Source organism: Heptranchias perlo, chromosome 12 (genome assembly GCF_035084215.1).
Source record: "Heptranchias perlo isolate sHepPer1 chromosome 12, sHepPer1.hap1, whole genome shotgun sequence".
Lineage (NCBI taxonomy): Eukaryota > Metazoa > Chordata > Chondrichthyes > Hexanchiformes > Hexanchidae > Heptranchias > Heptranchias perlo.
Genome location: NC_090336.1, coordinates 21,765,378 through 21,792,759, shown reverse-complemented (window position 1 = coordinate 21,792,759; position 27,382 = coordinate 21,765,378). Strand labels below are relative to the sequence as shown.

The window sequence follows — 27,382 nt, the reverse complement described above, 5'->3', positions numbered from 1 at the left end:
CACATATAAGATCCTGGGTGCAACATTGTGCAGGCACATACTTAGAATGGGATCCTAGGTTATATGGGGCAGGCATATACTTTGTGAAAATCACCTCTCATTCTAGCATGTACCCAAAATAATACTGAGCACTGTTACAGAAATTGTGTTTAATCACAATACATCTTAAGATGAACAATAAATCATTTCTGAGAAAGATCAAATTAATTTCACATTTATTCTTTATTTAAAATATCCACATCTTCCATTCCCTCAGTTACAAACAGGATCCAAAAACAGAGGGCTACACTTCTGAAAAAGTTTCACATTTACATTGTGCCATTCTTGTTTAAAACTGTACACAAAAATGAAAAAAAGTTTATGCTAGAAAGACCGTTTCTAAATATACTCAGTTATCATTTGACAGAATCTTTGTGCACAGAAGCAGCACTGCCTCCCCAAGCTGTGTCACACAGGAAATTGTCCTGTAGCTCGCTCCCGTTTTGGTCAGTTGGTGTGAGTCACCCCCGAGTGGTCCATCTTACTGCATTTCTTTCTCCCAATGTGCAGCTCTGTAAATTACATTGAGTCTCTTCAATGTTGCAGGGCTCCCAGCTCCCTGTCCAGCATAGCAGGTTGGTGAGCTGGTAGCATGTTCTGCTGGGAATTTGCAGGTAACACTATCTCTCGCTCTCAAACATCTCTAAACAATGCAGCATCACGTCTTCTTCAGCATTCGCTTTGACTGCCAGGTATGGAACTTATTGAAGGCTACCTGTAGCATATCTTCTAAATGACCAGTCAACTGTAAGACAACAGAGAAAGGATTTAAAACATAGAGCAAACTTCACAATCCAAGTCAGGCTGGAATGAAATTATACCACCTGTATCACACAGTTGGCCTGCTCGAGAGACAGTAGTACAATCTGAAATGTGCAAATGTCCACTGCAGACACTCTGCTGCTCCAAGCCTACAAGACAGCAGACAATACTAAAACCTGATAGAGGGGCCAACAATTCACAAAGTCAACTCTGGATCCTTTGGTCTGTCTTCTTAGTCCACCCACTAAACCTAGTTTGTAGCAGCTTCCCAAATGACTCAGTTGATAAAGGTAGTGTGTAACTGAGCCATAGAGATCAGGAAAGTCCCGCATTTGATTCCTGTGGCAATTGGGGCATTACAGATATAGATAGGCTAGTGGCATAGGCGGACATGTGGCAGATGAAATTTAATGCAGAAAAATGCGAGGTGATACATTTTAGTAGGAAGAATGATGAGAGGCAATATAAACTAAAGGGCACAATTCTAGAAGGGGTACAGGAACAGAGAGATCTGGGAACACACAAATCATTGAAGTTGGCAGGGCAGGTTGAGAAAGCGGTTAAAAAAACATACAGGATCCTGGGCTTTATAATTAGAGGCATAGAGTACAAAAGCAAGGAAGTCATAATGAACCTTTATAAAACATTGGTTCGGTCACAAATGGAGTATTGTATCCAGTTCTGGGCACTGCATTTCAGGAAGGATGTGAAGGCCTTAGTGCAGAAGAGATTTACCAGAATGATTCCAGGAATGAGGAACTTTAGTTACGTGGATAGACTGGAGAAGCTGGGGTTGTTCTCTTTGGAACAGAGAAGGTTGAGAGGAGATTTGATAGAGGTGTTCAAAATCATGAAGGGTCTAGGCAGAATAGATAGAGAGAAACTGTTCCCATTGGCGGAAGGGTCAAGAACCAGACGACATCGATTTACGGTGATTGGCAAAAGAACCAAAGATGATATGAAGAAAAACTTTTTTCTACTCTGCGAGTGGTTAGGATCTGGAATGCACTGCCTGAGGGGGTGGAGGAGGCAGATTCAATCGTGGTTTTCGAAAGGGAAATGGATAAGTACTTGAAAGGAAAAAATTTGCAGGGCTATGGAGATAGGGCGGGGGAGTGGGACTAGCTAGATTGCTCTTGCAGTGAGCTGGTACGGACTCGACAGGCCGAATGGTCCCCTTCCGTGCTGTAGCCATTCTATGATTACAATTTGCCTCAGGGAGGGGGAAAAAAAAAAATCAGGGTTTCGCTCCTGATCGCTACCAATGACCCCTGCTGGAAAGTGGTTGTTTATGGATGATGGACAAAAAACTGGATTGCACTCAACTTCGATGCATTCTATGGTTCAACAAGCTGGCAATAATCACTGGCTAGGCTCACACAAAGATTCACAATTGGATGAGGTGCCAAAGGGTACCTTCCATCCATGGAACCATAACCCAGGATCAACACCTTCACAGAAGGAGAAAAAAAACCCCATCTTGTAGAAATACTGCCTAACCCCCCTACTAAACCCATACTGTATAAAGATCCCCATCCCAGACCTAACAACAACTTGCATTTATACAGTGCCTTTAACGTAGTAAAACATCCCAAGGCGCTTCACAGGAGCATTATCTGACAAAATTTGACACCGAGCCACATAAAGAGATATTAGGACAGGTGACCAAAAGCTTGGTTGAAGAGGTAGGTTTTAAGGAGACTTAAAGGAGAAGAGAGAGATAGAGAGACGGAGAGGTTTAGGAAGGGAATTCCAGAGATTAGGGATTAGGGATTAGGCAGCTGAAGGCAAGGCCGCCAATGGTGGAGCGAAGGAAATCAGGGATATGCAAGAGGCCAGAATTGGAGGAGCACAGAGATTGCAGAAGATTGTAGGGCTGGAGGAGGTTACAGAGATAGGGAGGGGCGAGCCCATGATACCCGCACTTTATCCATGCTGTATAGATATCCTCTCCCCAAACCTGCACTGTATCCATGCTGTATAAATATCCCTTACCCAACCCTACATTGAATCCATGTTATATAAACAACCCCTTCCCAGCCCTCTCAATGATTTCAAATATGCCCACATTGAACCCATGCTTTATACATACCCCACTCCACCCGAACCCACACACTGGGCCCATGCTGTGTTTTTGGCTGTCCTAAGAAATAGGTTTCTGGACAAGCTCTGGAGTTTAGCTCACTGAACTTTGATGGGGGTAGGACAGGCTTGGTAGGAAAGGTCACTAAGCATCACTGCTCCGTTGTCCTGGGTCATTGGGTAGAAGCTCTTGTCAAAATATGAGATTGTATTAATCTTCGGAGCAAGCTCAATTTGTTGACAGGGTATCAGTGATCATCCAATCATGGAAATGAGTCGATTTCCAGCCCAAATTCTTCTATTTGTCCACTCAAGCCAGATGTTGAGCTAGGAGAGTAATTTGGTGGACTAAAGAAACCCTGGCAAAGGAATGACAGAGTCCATATTCACTTATTTGACAAGTTTCATCAATGTGATCTCATGAGTTTCTTAAGCCCTGAACCAAATTTGGAAGGAATTGCAAGGCTAGAGACAGCTTTAGTTGGTTTACGTGCACTTTGGACAAGGTGAGCACTGGGTCCATCTGCGTCCCGTGCTCCTGGAGACTGATTTGCCACCAGAAAGATAGGATGGTGAATATACATGCAGAACACAGAATACTGCACAATCTGCATTTTTTTTTTAGCTTTTGATTATCTACACTGTAAAGGCAGTGTTCCCTGTTCAAATCAGCCTAGCCCTGCAAACAATTGCGAGAGGGAGGTGTGCTCCACTAATTGTTCTGTAGTCTGTGATCACAATGTCAGACAGAATGATCACTGACCCAGCAATTAAGTATCAGCCTCACTTGGATAAGCTCCCCCACTGACGTTGCTATTATTGAAAGCTGACTCCCTGGAACTTACACAAAATTATCTCACCGTGCCCCATCTCAATAGGCTTTGCAATCCACAGATTAAGAACCACATGGGGCAAGACTGAGTTCCTAGTTTTGCTATAAGTACAAAGCCAGCTGCTGCAATCAGGCTCAGTACTTCCACATAATGTATTGCTGGGAAGTACATGTTACAAGTGTCCTGATGTGGTCTAGTAGGAAGCCTGCTTTCAAAAGCATATGCCTATTAAGGACATGGAACTAACTTGGGGATTTTTCCAAGTTTTTCAGTTGGACCAGATCTGAAAACATGGACAGGACCTGAACTGCAGTCTCTTTACCTTCCTGTGTGAAAGCTCATTGTCACACAAGAGTCAAAAGATAGAAGAGTGGTCCAACCTTAAGGTGCTTTTAGTTGACATTAGGGTGCCAGGAAACTGGCACTGTGGCAGGAATCCATGATCAATGAGTACCACTCTCCATTTTTCTCTTTTGTGTGGTGACGGTCCTATTGGACCCCCTGGAGAGTCAACAGAATGGAGGTCTGCATTTTACAATGCCTCTCAAAGATGACCCGAGGACCCAAGAAAAAACAGGAACATAGATATCATCGGAGGTGCAACTGCCTTCTTTACACTGATAACGTGCCATCGCTGATGGGGTTAGCGTGTGTCTGCTGCTGACATATCATCAGTGTAAAAGCACTATTGGAAACACCGCTAATACAGACAGGCAGTAGGGGCGAATACATAAACAGCTGATAGACCAAAGTTAAGGATCTTGTATTTTATGCTGAGCCAAAAGCAGCCTACAGCATTAAAGATGTTGGGAGCTGAAACATCCTTGCCTAAGACAACTTAAAAATCAAATTTGCAGCACAGCTTGTTGCTCACGTTCCCTCTCTCTCCCACCAGTGTAATTTTGTCTAGTGTGCACAGCTGCCGAGAAGCACCTGTTTCAGACTCACGTTTGTGCTGATGTACTGCTTCTGCAGCTTCTCTCGGAATGGCCGTAGTTTTGTCATCTGAAACCTCTCCAGGTTATTCATCATCTTCCCAACCTGTCACAGCAGACAAAAAAGTTACACCCCTCCCATCAATAAGCTCCTGTTAAAAGCCAGCAAGGATTACTGCACACATTAGAAATTCTCCAAGCACTGGGACCACTACAACCAGATCAAAAGGTATTATTTATTCCAATAATTTCATTTTACGAATGTTTTTCAGACTGGACATTGACTCCTTTTACTGTACTGACACTCATATAGGCTTCCAAGAACAAAAATCAGCTCATGTACAGACCACACCCTCAACTTACTTTTTATTTGCTTTAAGACAGTGCGCCCTATATGCTTGTTTTATATAGTATTTTATGATATTTAGCATTGTAAATGTATTGGCAAGTTCCAGATTTGATCCACTGTCTGCATCATTAGTTGATCTCAGACAAGAGGCAGTGCTTGTGGCACTAGAAATGGGCTTAGCACGCCCAGGCTGGGGGCGAGGGAAATCAGTGAGGATTCTTGCTCTTGATCGCTATGCAGTGACCTGTACCTGGAACTCCTAGTGTGTGCATATTGCTCAAGGGCAGGACTGGACTCAGTTGCAATGCCCTCCACTATCAAATAGCCTGTCAACACTCACCAGTTAGGCTCACGCATGAAAAATGGTCATTTAAGTGAGGTACAAGAAGACTGCTAGTGCCCATGAACCTGCACCACAGTGAGAGTTGGTATCTTCAGGAGAGGGAAGAAAATTAAGGAAAGGCACAGAAAAGTATTAAAGTTAAATGATACAAATAATTTCCACATTGGGAAGTTAAACTGTATGGGTGCTTAGAGATCTAACCACATCAGCAGCACAAACAGTATTAATCATAATCTGTACTACTGCCCCTTTATTCCTTGTTACATTTTTGCAATAATCAAAGGAAGAGATCCCAGTACTGAGAAACAGGGAACACTTTTTCCATTCAGTGTCAGCATCAAGCACTCCCAATGTCAGGTGCAGCACAGTTAGATTCAGAGTAAAACGCCCTCTACTTTGCCCTAACAACGTCCCATAGTCCCACCTCCGAAGAACACCTTCTACTGCAACTAAGCAAATTTTAATTTTTTTCCCACACTGGCCAGCATGTGGCCTTTCCAAATGAGATTGCAAATTTAGTGCCAAATAAGGGCAGTTTTGCAATCTGGATCTATACCCATAAGGAATCTGGCTTGACATTGTCCAAAATTAAAACAGTAAATGCCGAAAATATACAGCAGCTCAGTCAGCATTTAAAAAGAGAAAAGCTAGGTCCCTTCAGTGAGTTAATGACAGATTTTAGTACATCATGAATACAGTGAAATGAGTTTTAAGGTGGCAGCGCAATACAGGTTGGTTTAATAGGAGAGTACACATAGGGGTATGGTAATGATGCAGTACACTGAAGTAAAATAAAAAACGAAATAAGAAACCTTGATGAATAAGAATTGGGATCTGAAAATGAAACCTTCTTTTGAGTTCTTTTCAAGAGTGAGTGCATGGAAATATTTTGTCACAATGAAAAGTATCAACTAATTTTTTTTTCAATGATCAGACATTTTCTGTTAGTTATGAGCTAGCAATAGATCCTGTGTAGTATTTCTGGACGGTTTTGCTGTTCCCATCCCAGAATTTGAAAATGTAACGTAGTCCAAGGTAATCGTAGAATCTTACAGCACAGGAGGCAGCCATTCAGCCTGTCATGCTTGTGCCAGCTCTTTGAAAGACCTGTTCAATTTCGTCCCACTCCCTAGCTTTTTTCCCCCATAACCCTGCAAATTAGTCCTCTTCAAGTACATGTCCAAATGCCTTTTGAAAGCTCCTATCGAATATGCTTCCACAGCCTTTCAGGTAGTGTGTTCCAGATCTTAACAACCCTCTGTGTAAGATTTCTCCTCATTCCCCCCCTCGTTCTTTTATCCATTATTTTAAATCTATGACCTCTGGTTACCAACCCACTTGCCAATGAAAACAGTTTCTCCCTATTTGCTCCATCAAAACCCCTCATAATTTTGAATACCTCTATTAGGTCTCCCCTTAACCTTCTCTGCTCTAAGGAGAACAATCCCAGCTTCTCCAATCTCTCCACATAACTAGTCCCTCATCCCTGGTATCATCCTGGTAATCCTCCCTGTACCCTCTCAAAGGCCTTGACATCCTTCCTAAAGTGTGGTGCCCAGAATTGTTCACAATACTCCAGCAGAGGCCTAACCAGTGATTTGTAAAGTTTAGCATGACTTCCTTGTTTTTGTATTCAATGTCCCTATTTATAAAGTCAAGTATCCCATATACTTTCTTAATCACCTGATCAACTTGCCCTGCAGCCTTCAAAGATTTGTGAATATGCACCCCCATGTCCTTCTGTTCTTCCACCCCTCAAAATAGTACCATTTAGATTATACTGCCTCTCCGTGTTGTTCCTCCCAAAGTGCATCACTTCACACTTCACACTTATCCGCATTAAATTGCAACTGCCATGTGTCTGCCCATTTCATCAGTCTGTCTATGTCCTCCTGAAGTCTGCTACTATCCTCCTCATTATTTACTACGTTGCCAAGTTTTGTATCATCCGCAAATTTCGAATTTGTATTCCCTATACCCAAGTCCAGGTCATTTATATATAAGAAAAGCAATGGTCCTAATACCGATCCCTGGGGGACCTCACTGCAACTTCTCTCCAGTCAGAAAAACATCCGTTCACCACTACTCTCTGCCTCCTATCCCTTAGCCAATTACGTACTCAAGTTACCACCGTCCCCTTAATCCCATGTGCTTCTATTTTCCGAATAAGTCTGTTATGTGGTACTTTATCAAATGCTTTTTGTACACCCACTGCACTACCTTCATCAACCCTCTCTGATACTTCATCAAAGAACTCAATCAGGTTAGTCAGACGTGCTTTGCCTTTAACAAATCCATGCTGGCTGTCCTTTATTAACCCATGCTTCTCCATATGAGAATTAATTTTGTTCTTGACAGTGGTCTCTAGTAGTTTTCCCACCACTGATGTTTGACTGACTGGCCTGTAGTTACCAGGTTTATCCCTCTCTCCTTTTTTGAATAGGGGTGATATTCGGTTATTAAAACCCTAATACCTGTGATGCCTTCTCCACTCCTGCCTCAGCTCATCTGCTGCTGTAATCCTCATCCATGCCTTTGTTACCTCTAGACTTGACTATTCCAATGCTCTCCTGGCCGGCCTCCTATCTTCCACCCTCCATAAACTTGAGCTCATCCAAAATTCTGCTGCCCATATCCTAACTTGCACCAAGTCCTGTTCTCCCATCACCCCAATACTCACTAACCTACATTGGCTTCCAGTCTGAGAACACCTCAGTTTTAAAATTCCCATCCATGTTTTCAAATCCCTCTCTGTAACATAAGAAATAGGAGCAGGAGTAGGCCATATGGCCCCTTGACCCTGCTCTGCCATTCAATCAGATCATGGCTGATCTTTGACCTCAACTCCACTTTCCTGCCCGATCCCCATATCCCTTGATTGCCTAGAGTCCAGAAATCTGTTTATCTCAGCCTTCAATATAGTCAATGACTCAGCATCCACAGCCCTCTGGGGTAAAAAATTCTAAAGATTCACAACCCTCTGTGTGAAGAAATTCCTCCTCCTCTCAGTCTTAAATGGCCGACCCCTTGTCCTGCAATGATGCCCCCTAGTTCTAGACTCTCCAGCTAGTGGAAATAAGCTCTCAGCATCTACTCTGTCAAGCCCCCTCAGAATCTTGTATGTTTCATTCTTCTACACTCGAGAGTATAGGCCCATTCTACTCAATCTTTCCTCATAGGACAACCCTCTCATCCCAGGAATTAAGTGAACCTTTGCTGCACCGCCTTTAAGGCAAGTATATTCTTCTTTAGATAAGGAGACCAAAACTGTACACAGTACTCCAGGTGAGGTCTCACCAAAGCCCTGTAAACCTCCTCCAGCCCTACTACCCTCCGAGATCTCTGCGCTCCTCCAATTCTTGCCTCTTGGGCATCCTCGATTTTAATTGCTCTACCATTGGCGGCTATGCCTTCAGCTGCCTAGGCCCTAAGCTCTGGAATTGCCTCCCTAAGCCTCTCCGCCTCTCTCTCCTCCTTAAAATCTACCTCTTTGACCAAACCAGTCCTAATATCTCCTTATGTGGCTCGGTGTCGAATTTTGTTTAATAACGCTCCTGTGAGGCGCCTTGGAATGTTTTACTACATTAAAGGCGCTATATAAATGCAAGTTGTTGTTGTTGATGCTTTTAGTTCCCAAAACGATATATAGACAGAGCTGTGTTAAAGTTGGTGTGTACTGCTGGCTTTAACTCTTAACACTAGGAGGATCTGTCAATTGCTCACCTTCTCCTCAAGGAATGGTGTATTAACAGGAAAGCAGGACCAGAAGTGCCTCAGTAACTCTGCTACAGCCACGTACAAATGTTTGAGTTCTATCTGGACATCACTTGGCACCATCTCTGCAACACAAAGTGAGAAAAGCAGAAGCTTAAGGTTTCTGAGGTCACACACCTTTAACCGATGTGAACTGATGCTATGGCTACCAACCCTCCTGGATGGGCTGGGAGTCTCGCAGAACTGAGGATCAATCTCCCGGGCGCTGCTGCTAGCAGCTCGGCAGAAATGTACTTTGTACTGGCAAGTTTGTGCCTCAGTGGTCTTTATTTGCATATCCTGCCCCCACCATCCAACCTGCCTCCCTGCTGCTCGAGGAGCCTGACAGTCTTCTATCTCAGCCATTCCCTGCCTCTCACTTCAATCAGTGCCTGTAATTTCCTCATAGCTGGTCCCGCCTCGTCACTGTAACTTTACCAGACATGTTGCTCGCTGCACTTTCGGCAAAAGTACAGTGTGGACCAGCCATGAGGAAATTTCTCACCTGCTGTCTGAGAATTTCAAAACATTGTCTCTCCTGCCAGTAGCTTGTGACTGGTAAGTGAAAATAAACAGTAAAGTGCACAAAGGAATCCTCCTGGAATATGTTCATTTTGTTAATACTGCACAATTATTAATGCTTAAATTCTGTAACCTTCTGTATAACTCTGAACTCACAATATAGTCTGCAGACATTTTAAAACAGTGGAGTGAAGTAATACAAAAAAGGCTGCCAGCAATGTGGGAGGAGTAAGGTTGCTTTCATGGCCACATTAAATCATGAATCCTGACATCTATGATTTAGGTTTTGTTAAATTTGTCTTTTAATTGCACTTTTGCTACAATGCCTAGTAATGACCTGGATTGTTATAACAATTTTAGAATAGAGTAATCATGATTTAATAGACATGCCCAGGCTTACCGTCATTATGGATTTGATGAAATGAATGGAGAGGAAATGTTTGGAGGAGGGGTAAGTGATGGTGATTTTCCACCTGGCATTAATAGTAAGGGTTGCCAACCTGCCCAGATTGTTCAGGAGTCACCAGGAATTAAAGATTGATCAATGATTGGGCACTGCTGATTAGCCGGGAGAAAACTACTTTGCTTTTGTGGTTCGCGCCTCTGTACTTTCATCTCCCACCCCCAACTATCACATCTGCCTCCCTGGCGCTCGAAGCTCTGCAGTTACAGCTGTCTGTCTGTAGGCAGGCTCCCAGCCATTCCCTGCCTCCCATTTCAAGAAATGGTCTGTGTAAGAATATAGATATGTTTTTACATTATTCTAATACAGAACAAGGACAGAACAGCTAATATAGCAGAACAGGTTTAAACTGATGCTCGCAAATTCTGTCTTTGACCCTCAATGATGTTGATAACATTGGAGAGGTTGAATTTCAGGGCCGAAGACATTGCACTGTAAAGCTAGGCACTTATAAATTCTTAAGTAAATAGGCTAGTTGGATATTATGGAGCTAAAAGGGATTTTAGGTTAAGACACAGGCTTTTAAAACACAGACTTTTGCTCACAGCAGGGGGGAGTGTAAGAGAGGAGATTGCTGCAATATAAAAGGCAGCAGATTCCTGTTGCATAACATCAAAGGTTTGTATAACAAAAACTATGACACAGGAGAAACAAGCATAGAGAGAGACGGTACGGTGTGGGGCCCCTCGTCCCTGTCCAGTAATCTGTTCAAAGAACTGGGGTCATAAAACACCCAATAGTGCTGAATCCATCAGGAACTAGGCCATAAAAGAAAATGGTATCAAAAGAGATACAACGTTTCACTCAGTAGGAGCTTTTGCCTTCAAGACCAGGTAACATGAACAGATTTGTGAATAAGCCACGCTCATGATTTCCCCTAGAGGTTCCCTGCACAGATGGTTTTAGACATAGGGCGAAATGTGTATTATTCTCTATGAAGGTTTAAGATGAATGTTTTGAAACAAGAATAAATAAAGTTAATTTGCTGACATATTCCTGCCTCTAGCTTTACGAATCTGTTAAAAAGATAAGGAAGGAATTGTCTCAACTGTCTGGAAATTCCTCATAGCTGCCTACTTAGTAAGAATTCCAACTCTTTCCTGCAATTGGTAAGCAAAATTAACTTTAAAAAAATACTGCAAATGCTGGAAATCTCAAACAAAAACAGAAAACACTGGATACACTCAGCAAATCAGGCATCATCTGTAAAGAAAGGAAAATGTTAATTTCTCAGGCATCAGAACATGAAGATATTACAGATGAACAGTTTATAAGGAACAGAGTGAGGGAAAGGCATGGGTAAAGAAGGGGACCCCTGGCTGGAGAGTCTAGGACTAGAGGGCATAGTCTCAGGATAAGGAGTCGGACATTTAAGACTGAGATGAGGAGGAATTTCCTCACTCAGAGGCTTGTGAATCTTTAGAATTCTCTACCCCAGAGGGCTGTGGATGCTCAGTTGTTGAGTATATTCAAGAATGAGATTGATAGATTTTAGGGCTCAAGGGGAATCAAGAGATACAGTTTTTAACATTTTATAAGCAACTACAGAGCCGGGGAATGAAGGGGGGGGGCAGGGGAAGGGGAGGAAAGAACAAAAAGGAAGGTCAGCGATCGGGTGGAGAACAGGACTCGTTGAATGACAGAAGAGATGATGATGCAAGGCAAAAGGGGGTGGTATTGCGACAAGTAAAGAAAAAGATGGGTCTAGAGGAGCTTATAAACTGTTAAATCTCTAACTTGTCCCAGTTCTGGCGAAAGGTCATCAACCTGAAACGTTAACCCTGTTTCTCTCTCCACAGATTCTGCTTGATTTGCTGAGTATTTCCAGCATATTGTGTTTCTATTTCAGATTTCCAGCATCCATGGTATTTTGCTTTTATTTACCCAAGTTGGAGGTGGAAGGTTCTCCCAGTTTCTCTGTCTCATCTGTTCTGACAATGCCACCTTCCACACCAGTGCTTCCGATACTTCTTCCTTTTTCCTCAACTGAGGATTCCCCTCCACTGTTAACAGGGCCCTCGACCGTGTCCATCCCATTTCCCGCTCCTTACCCTTTCCCCCTCCCGCCCAAAACCACGATAGGGCCCCTTGTCCTCACCTTCCACCCCACCAGCCTCCACATTCAACGGATCATCCTCTGCCATTTCCGCCACCTCCAGCACGATGCCACCACCAAACACATCTTCCCCTCCCCTCCCCTTTCAGCATTCCAAAGGGACCGCTCCCTCCGCGACACCCTGGTCCACTCCTCCATCACCCCCAACACCTGCTCCCCTTCCCGTGCAAGTGCAAGAGATGCAACACCTGCCCTTTCACCTCCTCCCTTCCCACCGTCCAGAGCCCCAAACACTCCTTCCAGGTGAAACACTGATTTACTTGTACTTCTCTCAATTTAGTATACTGTATTCGCTGCTCACGATGGGGAGACCAAATGCAGGTTGGGTGATCGCTTTGCTGAACGCCTCCGCTCAGTCCGCAAGCATGACCTTGACCTGTCCCGTTACCACCCTCCTTGCCATTTTAATTCTCCGTCCCATTCCCACTCTGACCTCAGTCTCTTACACTGTTCCAATGAAGCTCAAGGAACAGTACCTTATCTTTTGATTAGGCACTTTACAACCTTCTGGACTCAACATTGATTTCAATAACTTCAGATCATAACCACTGCTCCCATTTTTTCTGACAGCAGCATCTGGTAATGGTTCTGATGTTGCCATTTACAGCTCCTCTGGACCCATCTTTTGCTCCTTTACTTGTCCCATTACCATCCTCCTTGCCTTGCACCATCATCCCTTTTGTCATTTAATCGCTCCTGTCCTCCACCCTATCAGAGACCTTCCCTTTTGTTCTTTCCTCCCCCACCTCCTTCCCCTGGCTCTGCACTTGCTTAAAAACTGTTAAATCTCTCACTTCTTCCAGTCCTGACAAAAGGTCGTCGACCTGAAACGTTAACTGTTACTTTCTCCACAGATGCTGCCTGCTTGCCGTGTATTTCCATCATTTTCAGCAGGAGCCTGGGACTGACCTGCCTTTTTCTTCCACCATGCTCCTGAGCCACTGGAGCACACTCCACTTTGCAGGTTCTCATGGTGATCAAACCTCCAGGAATACAGTCCCCACCACCTATAGTGGGCACGTTTGAGCGAACGTGGTTTGCCCACTATATGCCAGTAGAACGTGGTAACATTAATAAAATTAAAAATCATTTCAGCTGGTTGTCCTCGAGTGGCTGCTAAGCAGAATTTGTATAAGCAAGAACGAGATTTGTTTGAACTCACATATTCCATTAAGTCTGGCAGTATCTTCCTCACTAACCAAATTTTTGTCAAATCCCAAGCCAGTTTGCATCATTGCACAATGTCAATGGGGAAAAAAGCAGCACCAGCAGAAATTCAAAACATATTTCATATAACACACAGTTGGGCAGCAGAGAGTTAGCGGCAGTGACCTAATCTGAGGGTTCAGGTACTAACAAGCTGCTGAAGTTCTACCCCCACAGTTCATAATACCATCACACAATGAGTTGCTGTCTTGTAATTCACTTCCTCCAGCAAACTATCTCCTGTGTTGTGGAACATTTTTCTGTGGGACTAAATCTGCAGAAATGGAAGCCTAAGGGAAGTGAAGTCTGCGAACTAATGTGTAAACACAGTTGTTTCTGCCCAAAATAAAGAGAGTACTTGAGGCTTCTATGACTGTCAATTTCTGGAAACGCACAAAGTCAACATACAGGTGCAACAGGTAATCCGGAAGGCAAACGGAATATTGGCCTTTCTTTCTAGGGGGATGGAGTATAAAAGCAGGGAAGTCATGCTACAACTGTACAGGGTGCTGGTGAGACCACACCTGGAGTACTGCGTACAGTTCTGGTGCCCTTATTTAAGGAAGGACATACTTGCATTGGAGGCAGTTCAGAAAAGGTTCACTAGGTTGATTCCAGCAATGGAAGGGTTGTCTTATGAGGAAAGATTGAACAGGTTGGGTCTATACTCATTGGAGTTTAGAAGAATGAGAGGAGATCTTATTGAAACATACAAGATTCTGAGGGGACTCGATAGGGTAGATGCTGAGAGGACGTTACCCCTCATGGGGGAATCTAAAACTAGGGGGCATAGTCTCAGAATAAAAGGTCGCCCGTTTAAGATGGAAATGAGGAGGAATTTCTTCTCCCAGAGGGTCGTGAATCTTTGGAATTCTTTACCCCAAAAAGCTGTGGAGGCTGAGTCATTGAATACATTCAAGGCTGAGTTAGACAAATTTTTGATCAGCAAGGGAGTCAAAGGATATGGAGAAAGGGCGGGAAAGTGGAGTTGAGGTAAAAATCAGATCAGCCATGATCTCACTAAATGGTGGAGCAGGCTCGAGGGGCCGAATGGCCTACTCCTGCTCCTATCTCTTATGGTCTTATGATTTCAACATTTCCGGTCATGCAAATGTATAATGGCTAGCGCTTTTTGGCCAATATCAGTGACTGCCCAATTTAAACGTGGATGTTTTAACTGGTAGGGACTGTTCAGCCAACCAGAGTTGACCGAGGTCAAGAATTTAAACATTTTGAAAGCACTAAATTTGACAGCTATTTAATTGAAAGAATGGGGCCTAGACATTTATTTCAACAACTCCCAAATTTTCTTACAAGTCAGTGCATCAAGGGTTAAAGGTCAAATCCTCTCCCAGCAGCTTTAACTTCCTGTTCCTAGTTTGTCCAATTCACATTTTCTCTACATAGACACACTAAAGGCAGTCTGCTCATACTGCTAGTAATGCTCATTGTTAACACTTTGATTTTTCTCTTTCTTTATTCAACACCCAGGTCTGACATCACTGTAAAATGGTCCCTCTGCAAGACTTGGAAACAAGTGATACAGCACAGAATTCCCCCTCGACACTTTTGTCCTCTTACCGATAGGTGCTAACTCACGCTTGGTTATGACTCCACAGACAACAGCAGTCCTCCTGTACGTCACCCTAGTTCCCACGCTTCCCTTGTAAGCCTCACACAGCACGTTTTGGCAGATTATTTGACTATTGGGTGTGCGAGTAGGAAAGTGTACCACAGCCAGGCCTAAACCTGTCCCTATGCAAAACCCAGATGCAAATGCACTTTCCAGGTAGAGTCAATGAATAGTTATCAGGAGCAGGAACCAAAGCTGAATTTTCTCTTCTCAATAGTCGTGCCTCCCCACCCATGGCCACCCCTGCTATGATCAGCACAGAAGTATGATGCAACCTGGGGTCTTCCTACTCTATATGGCTCAGTATTGCACAATTGAGTGTGCCATATCCCTGAACCATTGGAGGAGCTGTTTCTCTGCTGACCAGAAAACAAGAAGGATCATATGAACAGAGTGGCTGCATCACAGCATGTTTCACAGATGCAGACTGTGGGAACGGAGATGATACGTTGTAATATAGTCATGCACTCAACATTAGTGACAATGCACAAACCTTTGGCAACAGTGTGTGTCAGGGCAGATACTCACGGTTTATAGCTTGGGATGTTCCTCCCTGCATGAGCACTCCACCAGGCGACAGGTCAGTAATCGCACTACTGGCCATACTGCTGGACAGAACCTGACCAAGGGATGTGTAAGGAAGATGTCAGTGAAATGACCTTGGATTTTCAACTGCACTCCAATTTCAGTGGAAGAAGCAAAAAATCTGTATGCATAGTTTTAAAGCCGAATCTCTTCTTTTAAAATAAACAATTCTCTTGTCAGATCCAAGTAGAACAGTTATACCACAGTTTATATTTAGAATGTACTATACAGTCCAGTGCTGTTACTATAATGCCAATAAAGTATAATAATGGGAATGTGAAGTTTTCAAACTACGTCCACTTAAATTGTGAAAAATAGCCAGGACTGATTTTAGTGGAACAGCAACAGCAGCAGAATAACGACAATTGACAACAGTGCCCCAGGGCTAGGGAGGGGAAAAAAGTCAACAGCATTGCTGCTCCTGATTGCTATAGGGCAACTGCAAATGCACACGAGAACACAATCAGGCTTGTCTTTTGATATCTAGCTTGCCGTTACTCACTGTCAAAGCTCATATAGGAATGGCCAATTGGGCAAGGTACCAGAGGGAAATTGCTGCCCACAGAACCCTATCCCAGTGAGGGAGTCGATACCTTCACGTGGGGAGGAAAATTCAGCAGGGGAAAAAACTCCCAGCAATACATGTAGCACAGATTTTGTCCTTCCAAAGTTGGGTTGTGTCTGAGACCTGTGTAAGAGACCACTCTTATGGTCTCCAAAGAAACCATTTTGAGCTGTGTAATACCAGGGTGGATCACTGGTGATGGCAGTGATAGAGACAATTTGAGGTGATGGCATGACAAGAAACATAATGCATATAAGAACATAAGAACATAAGAAATTGGAGCAGGAGTAGGCCAATCGGCCCCTCGAGCCTGCTCCGCCATTCAATAAGATCATGGCTGATCTGATCCCAACCACAAATCTAAAGAACACAAGAAGTCGGAGCAGGACCCGGCCACATAGCCCCTGGGCCCTCTCCGCCACCCACAGGGCATTGACCGATCCGAACTCAGCTTCATGTCCAATTTCCTGCCCGCTCCCCATAACCCCTAATTCCCTTTACTTCTAGGAAACTGTCTATTTCTGTTGGCTTTAGTGTGTTCTTTCACTATCTACAGTGCATTGATACCATTATACTAAGTAGACATAGTGACAACATTGCAGTCAAAAAAAATCCTTCATTAAAACAAAACTGCTGTGAATCTGGTGAAGTTAAATATGCTGATGTTAACCTGTCTCAGCAGGGGCTTCTGCATTTTTCCAAAGTTATTTCTACATATGAAATCGTCAACAGAGAGAAAAAAAAATCCTTGTGATTTAACAACTATGTCAGATGCAAACCTCTACTTCCCTCCGTACTGCGAACCATCCTTGGGCACTTCCATTAATTAAAAGATGATAAAGGAATTGTCGTAATACATAATCAGTAGGAAAAACCAATTCCCACAAAGATTACTAGATGAAAACTAAGCTTACTCTTAAGATTTATGAAGCCCCTACCAAAGTACGGAACATTCTATCGTTATACTCTACATACAACTGAATTCTCATCTAATAGAAAACCTTCTGCTAAAAGATGTATCCTAAGAGACTATCACTATGGCAATCAGGTTACAAACAAACTGTGCATTTGTTTACCAGAATTACTTTAGGAGGAATCTTAGCATTTAGGCACCACAACTAACAATCCCATCCCTATCTCTGTAACCTCCTTCAGCCCTACTTCTCTCCCCCCTACCAAATCTGTTCCTCTGACTGTGGCCTTTTGTACAACCCCCCCTCCCTTCCCTCCACCATTGGTGGCCAGCCTTGAGCTGCCTTGGCCCCACACTCTGGAATTTCCTCCTTAAACCCCTTTGCCTCTCTCCTTTAAGACCTTCCTTAAAGCCCACCTCTCACCAAACTTTTGGTAAATTGTCCTATGCCTTGGCATCCATTTTTTTTTTATTATGTCACCGTCAAACTCCTTGGGATTTTTTTTTTAAGTTAAAGGCATTATATAAATGCAAGTTGTTGTTGCTGTTGAAGGACCTGCTGTGCATTTCTAGTATTTTCTGCTTTTAATTTAGATTTCCAGCATTTGTAATTTATTTTTATCTGTTCAAACTGAGTTATCAAGTTCAGTGCACATAATCTCTCCACCTCCACACAGTGGGATCTGTGTTCCATTTCTGACCAAGGCAGAGGTAGACAGAAGTCTGGATAGTGACATCCTGAGAGATGAAATTCCAAACAGTTTGCCAGAAGAATTTCAGATGTGGTATGAAAAGTATTAAATATGATCTTCCCTGGTATTTTTGAACAGTTTAAACTTCTCATATAAAGGATCAGGCCATCATCATATGAAGGGAAAGAATATAGGAGGCTATCCCTATGAAAGATTGGCATCACACAGGAGTCGACTTGATCTCATGGTCTTCTCCCAATCTCACTATAAATTTATCTTTGTTCTGGAAACCCATCTCCGTTCTTTTTTTCCCTTTCCAAATTTCTCCCCTCCTCTCCCAATAAGAACTCACGCTGTGGTTCAGTTCCATAGATGCCAGCAGTGTTCAGGTACCTTACCCAAGTGTTAATTTTTCATGTGCGAGTCTAGACAGCGACTATTGGTAAGATATTGAATTATGGGGAGCATCATAGCAGAATTCAATCCTGCCCTCACGTAACATCCACACACTTTCTATCAGAGGTCTTTAGACAGCAATCAGGAGCAGAAAACCAGGCTAATTTTCTCTCCTCTAGCTCAGAGGTGCTGAGGCCAATTTTCACACTCCAACTGTACCCTCAACTCTGATACAGACCAGGAAGAAAGCTGACGACTTTCTGATCTGTAAGCCTTATTCCTATAATACGCAATGCTTTCACCCAGCGTGCCATTGGGAGACTTAAAATAAAAGTACAAATTTTCACCAGGTCAGAAAGAGAACGGAGGAGCAGGTTGGAAGGAAGCTTTGTGGATGAAGGGTGAGGAAGATCAATACCATGATGGTGAATCCAATGTCCTTATTCTTTCAATCTCCAATTTGGCTATTTAATAGGAGGATAACAAATAAAAAACACAAGATGTGAATCGCTGCCAAAGAAAGCCGTGCGTCTTTGGCAATAGTTCACATTATCTTGTGATTCATTTGTTATCCTCCATATTATTTTGTCCAGTCAAATGGGAGATTAACACAATGAGCAAGGATATTGGATTCACCATCATAGGTAATGATGTTCCTCATTATCTCAATGTAGTTCAATTTTCATCTGTAAAGCTTCCTTCTACTCTGCTCCTCTTTCTGACCTGTTGAAGCTGCACACGCAGACAAATTGACCCCTGTGCTCAGCACAGGCACAAAACATTTCTGTTTATTTTATTGATCGTACCTGAGCAAGTCTGGTGCTGTAATTAGCCATTTCTTGTCGAATACAGTGGACTGAGTTAATGATATCCTGGCTAGATGCATATTGTTGAGATTGAACAGGAGTTGGACCATGAAAATATCTAAAAGAAAGTAGAAAAAGAAAGAAATTGAAATTCATTAAAAATATGAAGAGCTTTGTTCTGTTAGCTGTATTATTTTGGTTGCATAAGCAAGAGCTGTTGCCAGAACACTGTAAGAAGCAATATGCAGGGGTCTCTAGAATATGCTGAATTCCTCTCTTCATATTTCAATCCAATGTGGCTCACTCCAGTGAGTTATAATAATCGGCAACCATGCTCCACACATTCGTCCCTAGCTGCAATGTTACTGCTACAAACAAGACAGAATGCACGTGGTGCCCACTTATTATACAATGTGCAGCAATGGCCTGGAGTCAAGTACATAGCTGAGCGAATCTTGAGGCAGCATCTCACCCTACGGGGCAGGAAAGACCTTTTATTGCTGGCTAGATGGGCTTACAATGCCCCGTTATATCTGTATTTAGGTATGGCATGGTAGGAGATTTTGTTCAGTGGCACAGCTGGAATTAGTTACTGCCTTGGGCACTAACATCAGCCGAGTAATTTGGAGTGTCATCCAGCACAGATCCGTCAATTTACCGAGATCACGTGAATAGTCCACAGAGCAGAGTCAGTTACCTTCAATTTCACAGCAACTATTCCATTCCCTGCACGATTTTCAAACAATGAGAATACTGACATTTGTGATTTTACACTAATGGTAATTAGTCTCATAACCCAAGGGACCGTTGCACCCATCCACCTCAAAAATAAGAGCACCTGAACCCATTCCAGTGCAGCAAAATAGAATGAAGTGGTCCTTGAGGACAGATATAAATTTAAAAAGATGTAAAACAATTTGCTACTGTATAAATTCATGTATAATTTTAGAAAGTTAGGTCATTGGGGGTTAAAAGTAGTCTCACACGCAAGTCATTGTGGTGAATGGTACTATAACTCGCTCTGGAGAGCGCATGCAACTGTTCCTGGCCCTGGCCCAGACCCACTCCCTTCTCTATTCTGGACTCTCCAGCATCATTCATATTCCTCAGGTCCCTGGTCTCCAGCTCATTTCTCTCTAGATCCCAGTTTCACCAATTTCCCTTTCTCAGGCTTCTGGGCTTCCTCCTCATTTGTGGGCAGTGGCAACACTATGTAAAAAGTCAGCGCTCATAAAAAAAATTTCTGCTGTTTGCGACTGGTGGGGCGTCTTCTCCATGGATTTCAGGCCAGACGGTAATTACATGTAGGTTGCCTTATACACAAGAATATATGATGTGCGTGTGTTTTATTGTTTCTTGTTTTTTCTATCCCGCCAACTTTACGCCCCTATCCCGAAGAAGCCAACTCATGTTAGGACACAGTTTCACAGAGTAGACCCCCAATATATCGCCCAAGCAGCCTTTCATCTGTGAGCCTGGAAAGTGAGTGCTGGTGCTATATCTATTACAGAGGGCTTCACAAATGGGTTTGATCATTTCTTCACTCATTGTTCAAATGAGAACACTTTAACACTATCCAGTGACTTCAGCGGTAAAGAATAGCAGTTTTGGGTATTAGCTGCACAGGAGCAAGGTGAAAACCACAACTCCAATTTCTCTGCAGGAGCTTTAACGCCCTGGTTCTTTTGTACCTGTTTGTCATGGTGCATACTGGGTATTACAGGTGCAAAGTGAAAACATAAAAACCCAAGGATGCACCTCTCTCTCTCTCTCACAAACAATTTGTCCACAACAGCTGATATTTCCCAACACCAAGGCCAAGTGAAATTTCCAACTCAAGCTGTAGGCTCCAGGTGGCAGCACAGGCCCAGGGGGAAGGTACAACTTTCAGAAAGCTCAAACATTAAATACATCATTTCATTGGTAAGTTTAGTGATTTTGTTTTAGAATTATGGAAATTTTAATGTTTTTGTTAAAAATGTTATTTCCAACTGTATCACTCACTCGAGTGAAGAAAGAAAATAGCAGTTTAAAGCGATTTGATTGGCCAGTTTTGTGTTACTTGCAGATTCATGAATGATACCTTTGAAAAAAGAGGGATTGGAGTGCTAGTTTCCTGCTGGTTACTCACATAGGAACAGAAGTAGGTCATTCAGCCCCTCGAGCCTGCTCCACCATTTGATAAGATCATGGCTGATCTGTGATCTAACTCCATATACCTACCTTTGGCCCATATCCCTTAATACCTTTGGTTGCCAAAAAGCTATCTATCTCAGATTTAAATTTAGCAATTGAGCTAGCAGCAATTGCCGTTTGCGGAAGAGAGTTCCAAACTTCTATCACCCTTTGTGTGTAGAAATGTTTTCTAATCTCGCTCCTGAAAGGTCTGGCTCTAATTTTTAGACTGTGCCCCCTAGTCCTAGAATCCCCAACCAGCAGAAATAGTTTCTCTCTATCCACCCTATCTGTTCCCCTTATAAACTTATAATCTTATAAACTTCGATCAGATCACTCCTCAACCTTATAAACTCTAGAGAATACAACCCCAATTTGTGTAATCTCTCCTCTTAACTTAACCCTTGAAGTCCGGGTATCATTCTAGTAAACCTACGCTGCACTCCCTCCAAGGCCAATATGTCCTTCTGAAGGTGCGGTGCCCAGAACTGCTCACAGTACTCCAGGTGCGGTCTAACCAGGGTTTTGTATAGCTGCAGCATAATTTCTGCCCCCTTGTATTCTAGTCCTCTAGATATAAAGGCCAGCATTCCATTTACCTTATTTATTTTCTGCACCTGTTCATGACACTTCAATGATCTATGTACCTGAACCCCTAAGTCCCTTTGGACATCGACTGTTTTTAACTTTTTACCATTTAGAAACTACCCTGTTCTATCCTTTCTTGATCCAAAGTGGATGACCTCATATTTGTCTACATTGAATTCCATTTGCCACAGTTTTGCCCATTCACCTAATCTATCAATATTGCTTTGTAATTTTATGTTTTCATCTACACTGCTTACAATGCCACCAATTTTTGTGTCATCGGCAAACTGAGATATGAGACTTTCTATGCCTTCATCTAAGTTGTTAATAAATATTGTGAATAATTGAGGCCCCAAGACAGATCCCTGCGGGACTCCACTAGTCACATCCTGCCAATGTGAGTACTTACCCATTATCCCTACTCTCTGTCGCCTTTCGCTCAGCCAACTTTCTAACCAAGTCAGTACTTTTCCCTCAATTCCATGGCCTTCTATCTTAGTTAACAGTCTCTTATGTGGGACTTTATCAAATGCCTTCTGGAAGTCTATATAAATAACATCCATTGACATTCCCCTGTCCACTACTTTAGTCACCTCTTCAAAAAATTCAATCAGGTTTGTCAGGCACGACCTACCTTTCACAAATCCATGCTCGCTCTCTCTGATCACCTCAAAAATTTTCAGTAATTCAGTCACCCAATCCTTAATTATAGACTCCAGCATTTTCCCCACAACAGATGTTAGGCTAACTGGTTTATAATTCCCTGGTTTCCCTCTCTCTCCTTTCTTAAAAAGCAGAGTGACGTGCAATTTTCCAATCTAGAGGGATGGTTCCTGAATCTAGAGAACTTTGAAAGATTATAGTTAGGGCATTTGCAATGTGCTCACTTACTTCCTTTAAAACCCTGGGTTGGAAACCATCTGGTCCTGGGGATTTGTCACTCCTTAGTGCTATTATTTTCTTCATTACTGTTGTTTTACTTATGTTAATTTTATTGAGTCCCTGTCCCCGATTCAATATTAGTTTTCTTGGGATTTCCGGCATGCTATCCTCTTTTTCGACTGTAAATACTGACTCAAAGTAATTATTCAACATGTCCGCCATTTTCCCATTGTCAATGACAATATCCCCAATTTCAGTTTTTAAGGGGCCAACACTGCTCCTGACCATCCGCTTTTTCCTAATAGAACTATAAAAGTTCCTTGTATTGGTTTTGATATCCCTTGCAAGTTTCTTTTTGTAGCTCTTATTATCTGTTTTGTGACCCTTTGTTGATCTTTGTATCTTTCCCATTCGCCAGGATCTGTGCCATTTTTTACCTTTTTGTATGCCCTTTCCTCATGTCTTATACTGTCCCTTACCTCTTTAGTTGTCCATGGCTTTTTTTGGCAAGTAGAGTTCTTGCCCCTCAGGGGTATAAACCGATTCTGAAACACGTTAAATGTTTCTCTAAACATTTCCCACTGATCATCAGTCGTTTTACCCATTAACAGATTTGCCCAGTTTACTGTGGACAGTCTCTGTCTCATCCCATTGAAGTTGGCCTTACCCAAGTCTAGAATCTTAGCAGCTGATTCACTTTTTTCCCTTTCAAACTCTACATTGAACTCGATCGCTATTGGATAGATGATCATGCACAGTTAACTAAATCTGGTTCATTACTCATTACTAAATCTAGTATGGCTTGCCCCCTTGTTGCCTCTAGGACATACTGCTGTAGAAAACTATCCCAGACACACTCAAGAAATTAACTACCTTTCTGACAGTTGCTAGTCTGCTTTTCCCAATTTATGTGAAGGTTAAAGTCCCCCATTAAGACCACTATGCCTTTGTTACACGCTTGTCTAATCTCTGCATTTAATACAATCTAGCACTTCAGAGCTGCTGCCAGGGGTCCGATACACAATTCCCACAATAGTCTTAGATCCTTTCCTATTTCTCAATTCAACCCATAAGGTCTCTGTTGGCTGCTTACCTCTCGTTATATCCTCCTTTATCGTTGAAGTGATTTCATCTCAAATCACTAAGGCTACTCCTCCCCCTCTTCCATTTTCCCTGTCTCTCCTGTAAACCTTATAACCTGGTATATTTAGTTCCCAATCCTGACCATCCTGCAGCCATGTCTCAGTAATAGCCAGAACTAGCTGCGCCTCTAGCCAAACTGTTCCAGTACAGCTACAACACTGGCATCTACCCGACAATGTGGAAAATTGCCCAGGTATGTCCTGTCCACATTTGGCCAATTACCGCCCCATCAGTCTACTCTCAATCATCAGCAAAGTGATGGAAGGTGTCGTCGACAGTCCTATCAAGTGGCACTTACTCACCAATAACCTGCTCACTGATGCTCAGTTTGGGTTCCACCAGGACCACTCGGCTCCAGACCTCATTACAGCCTTGTTCCAAATATGGACAAAAGAACTGAATTCCAGAGGTGAGGTGAATGACTGCCCTTGACATCAAGGCAGCATTTGACCGAGTGTGGCACCAAGGAGCCCTAGTAAAATTGAAGTCAATGGGAATCAGGGGGAAAACTCTCCAGTGGCTGGAGTCATACCTAGCACAAAGGAAGATGGTAGTGGTTGTTGGAGGCCAAGCATCTCAGCCCCAGGGCATTGCTGCAGGAGTTCCTCAGGGCAGTGTCCTAGGCCCAACCATCTTCAGCTGCTTCATCAATGACCTTCCCTCCATCATAAGGTCAGAAATGGGGATGTTCGCTGATGACTGCACAGTGTTCAGTTCCATTCGCAACCCCTCAAATAATGAAGCAGTCCGAGCCCGCATGCAGCAAGACCTGGACAACATCCAGACTTGGGCTCATAAGTGGCAAGTAACATTCGCGCCAGATAAGTACCAGGCAATGACCATCTTCAACAAGAGAGAGTCTAACCACCTCCCCTTGACATTCAACGGCATTACCATCGCCGAAGCCCCCACCATCAACATCCTGGGGGTCACCATTGACCAGAAACTTAACTGGACCAGCCATATAAATACTGTGGCTATGAGAGCAGGTCAGAGGCTGGGTATTCTGCGGCGAGTGACTCACCTCCTGACTCCCACCATCTACAAGGCACAAGTCAGGAGTGTGATGGAATACTCTCCACTTGCTTGGATGAGTGCAGCTCCAACAACACTCAAGAAGCTTGACACCATCCAGGACAAAGCAGTCCGCTTGATTGGCATCCCATCCACCAACCTAAACATTCACTCCCTTTACCACCGGCGCACAGTGGCTGCAGTGTGTACCATTCACAGGATGCACTGCAGCAACTCGCCAAGGCTTCTTCGACAGCTCCTCCCAAACCCGCGACCTCTACCACCTAGAAGGACAAGAGCAGCAGGAACATGGGAACAACACCACCTGCAAGTTCCTCTCCAAGTCACACACCATCCCGACTTGGAAATATATCGCTGTTCCTTCATCGTCACTGGGTCAAAATCCTGGAACTCCCTTCCTAACAGCACTGTGGGAGGGACTAACAAGGCAAGGGAATACACAATGAATGGGAGGACCCTAGGCAAGACAGAGGGTCAGAGGGATCTTGGTGTGCAAGTTCACAGATCCCTGAAGGCGGCGGAACAGGTAGATAAGGTGGTAAAGAAGGCATATGGGATACTTGCCTTTATTAGCCGAGGCATAGAATATAAGAGCAAGGAGGTTATGATGGAGCTGTATAAAACACTGGTTAGGCCACAGCTGGAGTACTGTGTGCAGTTCTGGTCGCCACACTACAGGAAGGATGTGATCGCTTTGGAGAGGGTGCAGAGGAGATTCACCAGGATGTTACCAGGGCTGGAGCGCTTCAGCTATGAGGAGAGACTGGGAAGATTGGGTTTGTTTTCCTTGGAGCAGAGGAGGCTGAGGGGGGACATGATTGAGGTGTACAAAATTATGAGGGGCACAGATAGGATGGATACTAAGGAGCTTTTTCCCTTCGTTGAGGGTACTATAACAAGGGGACATAGATTCAAGGTAAAAGGCGGGAGGTTTAGAGGGGATTTGAGAAAGAACTTTTTCACCCAGAGGGTGGTTGGAGTCTGGAACTCACTGCCTGAAAGGGTTGTGGAGGCAGGAACCCTCACAACATTCAAGAAGCATTTGGATGAGCACTTGAAATGCCATAGCATACAAGGCTACGGACCAAATGCTGGAATATGGGATTAGAGTAGACAGGGCTGATGGCCGGCGCGGACACGATGGGCCGAAGGGCCTCTATCTGTGCTGTATAACTCTATGACTCTATGACTCTAAGGCGGCTCACCACCACCTTCTCAAGGGCAATTAGGGTTGGGCAATAAATGCTGGCCTCGTCAGCGACGCCCACATCCCGTGAATGAATTTTAAAAAATCATGTCATCCCCTTCAATTTGAATTTGTGCCTGTAATTCATTTAATTTATTCCTTATACTCCATGCATTTGTATATAGAACTCTTCGTTGGGCCACACACCCTAGCCTGTCCTTCAGCTTTGATGCTGGGTTAATCGCTTTACACCTTCTAGTTTTCACTTTATCTGTAGTGCCTAAAGTACACTCTCTTTCTGCTGCTCTACGCTTTTCGCTTTCACTTGTTCTTGAACAACTATTTGTATTGTAAATTTCCCCTGGGTCCTCCCCTCTCTTGCTGCTTTCAAATTTACTCTCTTCTGACTCCCTGCTCAGGTTCCCATCCACCTGCCACACTAGTTTAAACCCTCCCCAACAGCAGTAGCAAACCCCACTGCGAGGATATTTGTTCTTTATTGGTACTTATTGATTTATTTGCATTTAGTCAATCAAATTTGACTAATTAACAGATAAGTGGTTATTTGGGCTAATCACGATTCTTTGTCCTATGCAATTGTGACACATTAAGGCCCCACTTTCAAGTGAGTCATCTTTGAAATGTGCAACATGACAGATGCACTCTGGAGCATGGTGCACACTCAAAGTATATCCTCCATGGCACTGCTCACAGATTAAAAATTCAGTACATGAATAAATAAAGAGTTTCCTGAGCCATAGTAGGTAGGTAAAGTATTAAATCTATTCCCCTCACATAAATAATCTGTGCATGCAGCATGTTGTGGTTGCACAAATGAACAAATCCTCTTGTACAGTTACATTGCCTTTCCTGTCAAAGTTACTCAGATAAAGTTCATGCTTTACTTAGTTTTGATGTTTTTATACAAAAATAAATTCACAGTTGCCTTCAAAGTAATGGCTTTTAATGCCATGAGTTATTATAAACAGCAAGTCTTTGCAAACTCCGTGGATATTTTTCTTGCTATGAAGCTTAATAAAAATCACAGTGTACCAAAGTATGGTGTTATTCATTAGTCAGAAGGGAGGCACCCTTAGCCTTTTTGAGAGTTTTGTCCGCAGAGCGCTTGCACAGTGACACTTGTGCATTCTGGCGGTTGTAGTCTGCTAACTGTTTGAGTCTCTTCATTCAGCTGAACTCAATTGCCAGGTGTTTGAAAGAAGTGCGGGCCTTCGTTCCGTTGGGTGGTGTTCCCATCTTTAGAAGGCAATCATCTTTCTTTTATTCATTCATGAGATGTGGGCGTCGCTGGCAAGGCCAGCATTTATTGCCCATCCCTAATTGCCCTTGAGAAGATGGTAGTGTGAAAGACCCTATAAT

The 27,382-nt window shown here is 43.3% G+C and overlaps 1 protein-coding gene across 1 annotated transcript in view; it reads right to left on the bottom strand.

Moving 5' to 3' along the window:
- Positions 1–203: 203 nt before the first annotated feature.
- gtf2h1 (general transcription factor IIH, polypeptide 1) overlaps positions 204–27,382 on the bottom strand; it is an 82,135-nt gene continuing 54,956 nt past the window's right edge. Inside the window, exons 12-16 of the mRNA XM_067993766.1 lie at positions 18,994–19,111; positions 15,565–15,655; positions 9,067–9,182; positions 4,665–4,757; positions 204–784 (exon numbers count right to left, since the gene is read on the bottom strand). Coding sequence (XP_067849867.1) covers positions 698–784; positions 4,665–4,757; positions 9,067–9,182; positions 15,565–15,655; positions 18,994–19,111 — 505 coding nt within the window. The 3' untranslated portion in view covers positions 204–697. The remainder of the gene's footprint in view (positions 785–4,664; positions 4,758–9,066; positions 9,183–15,564; positions 15,656–18,993; positions 19,112–27,382) is intronic.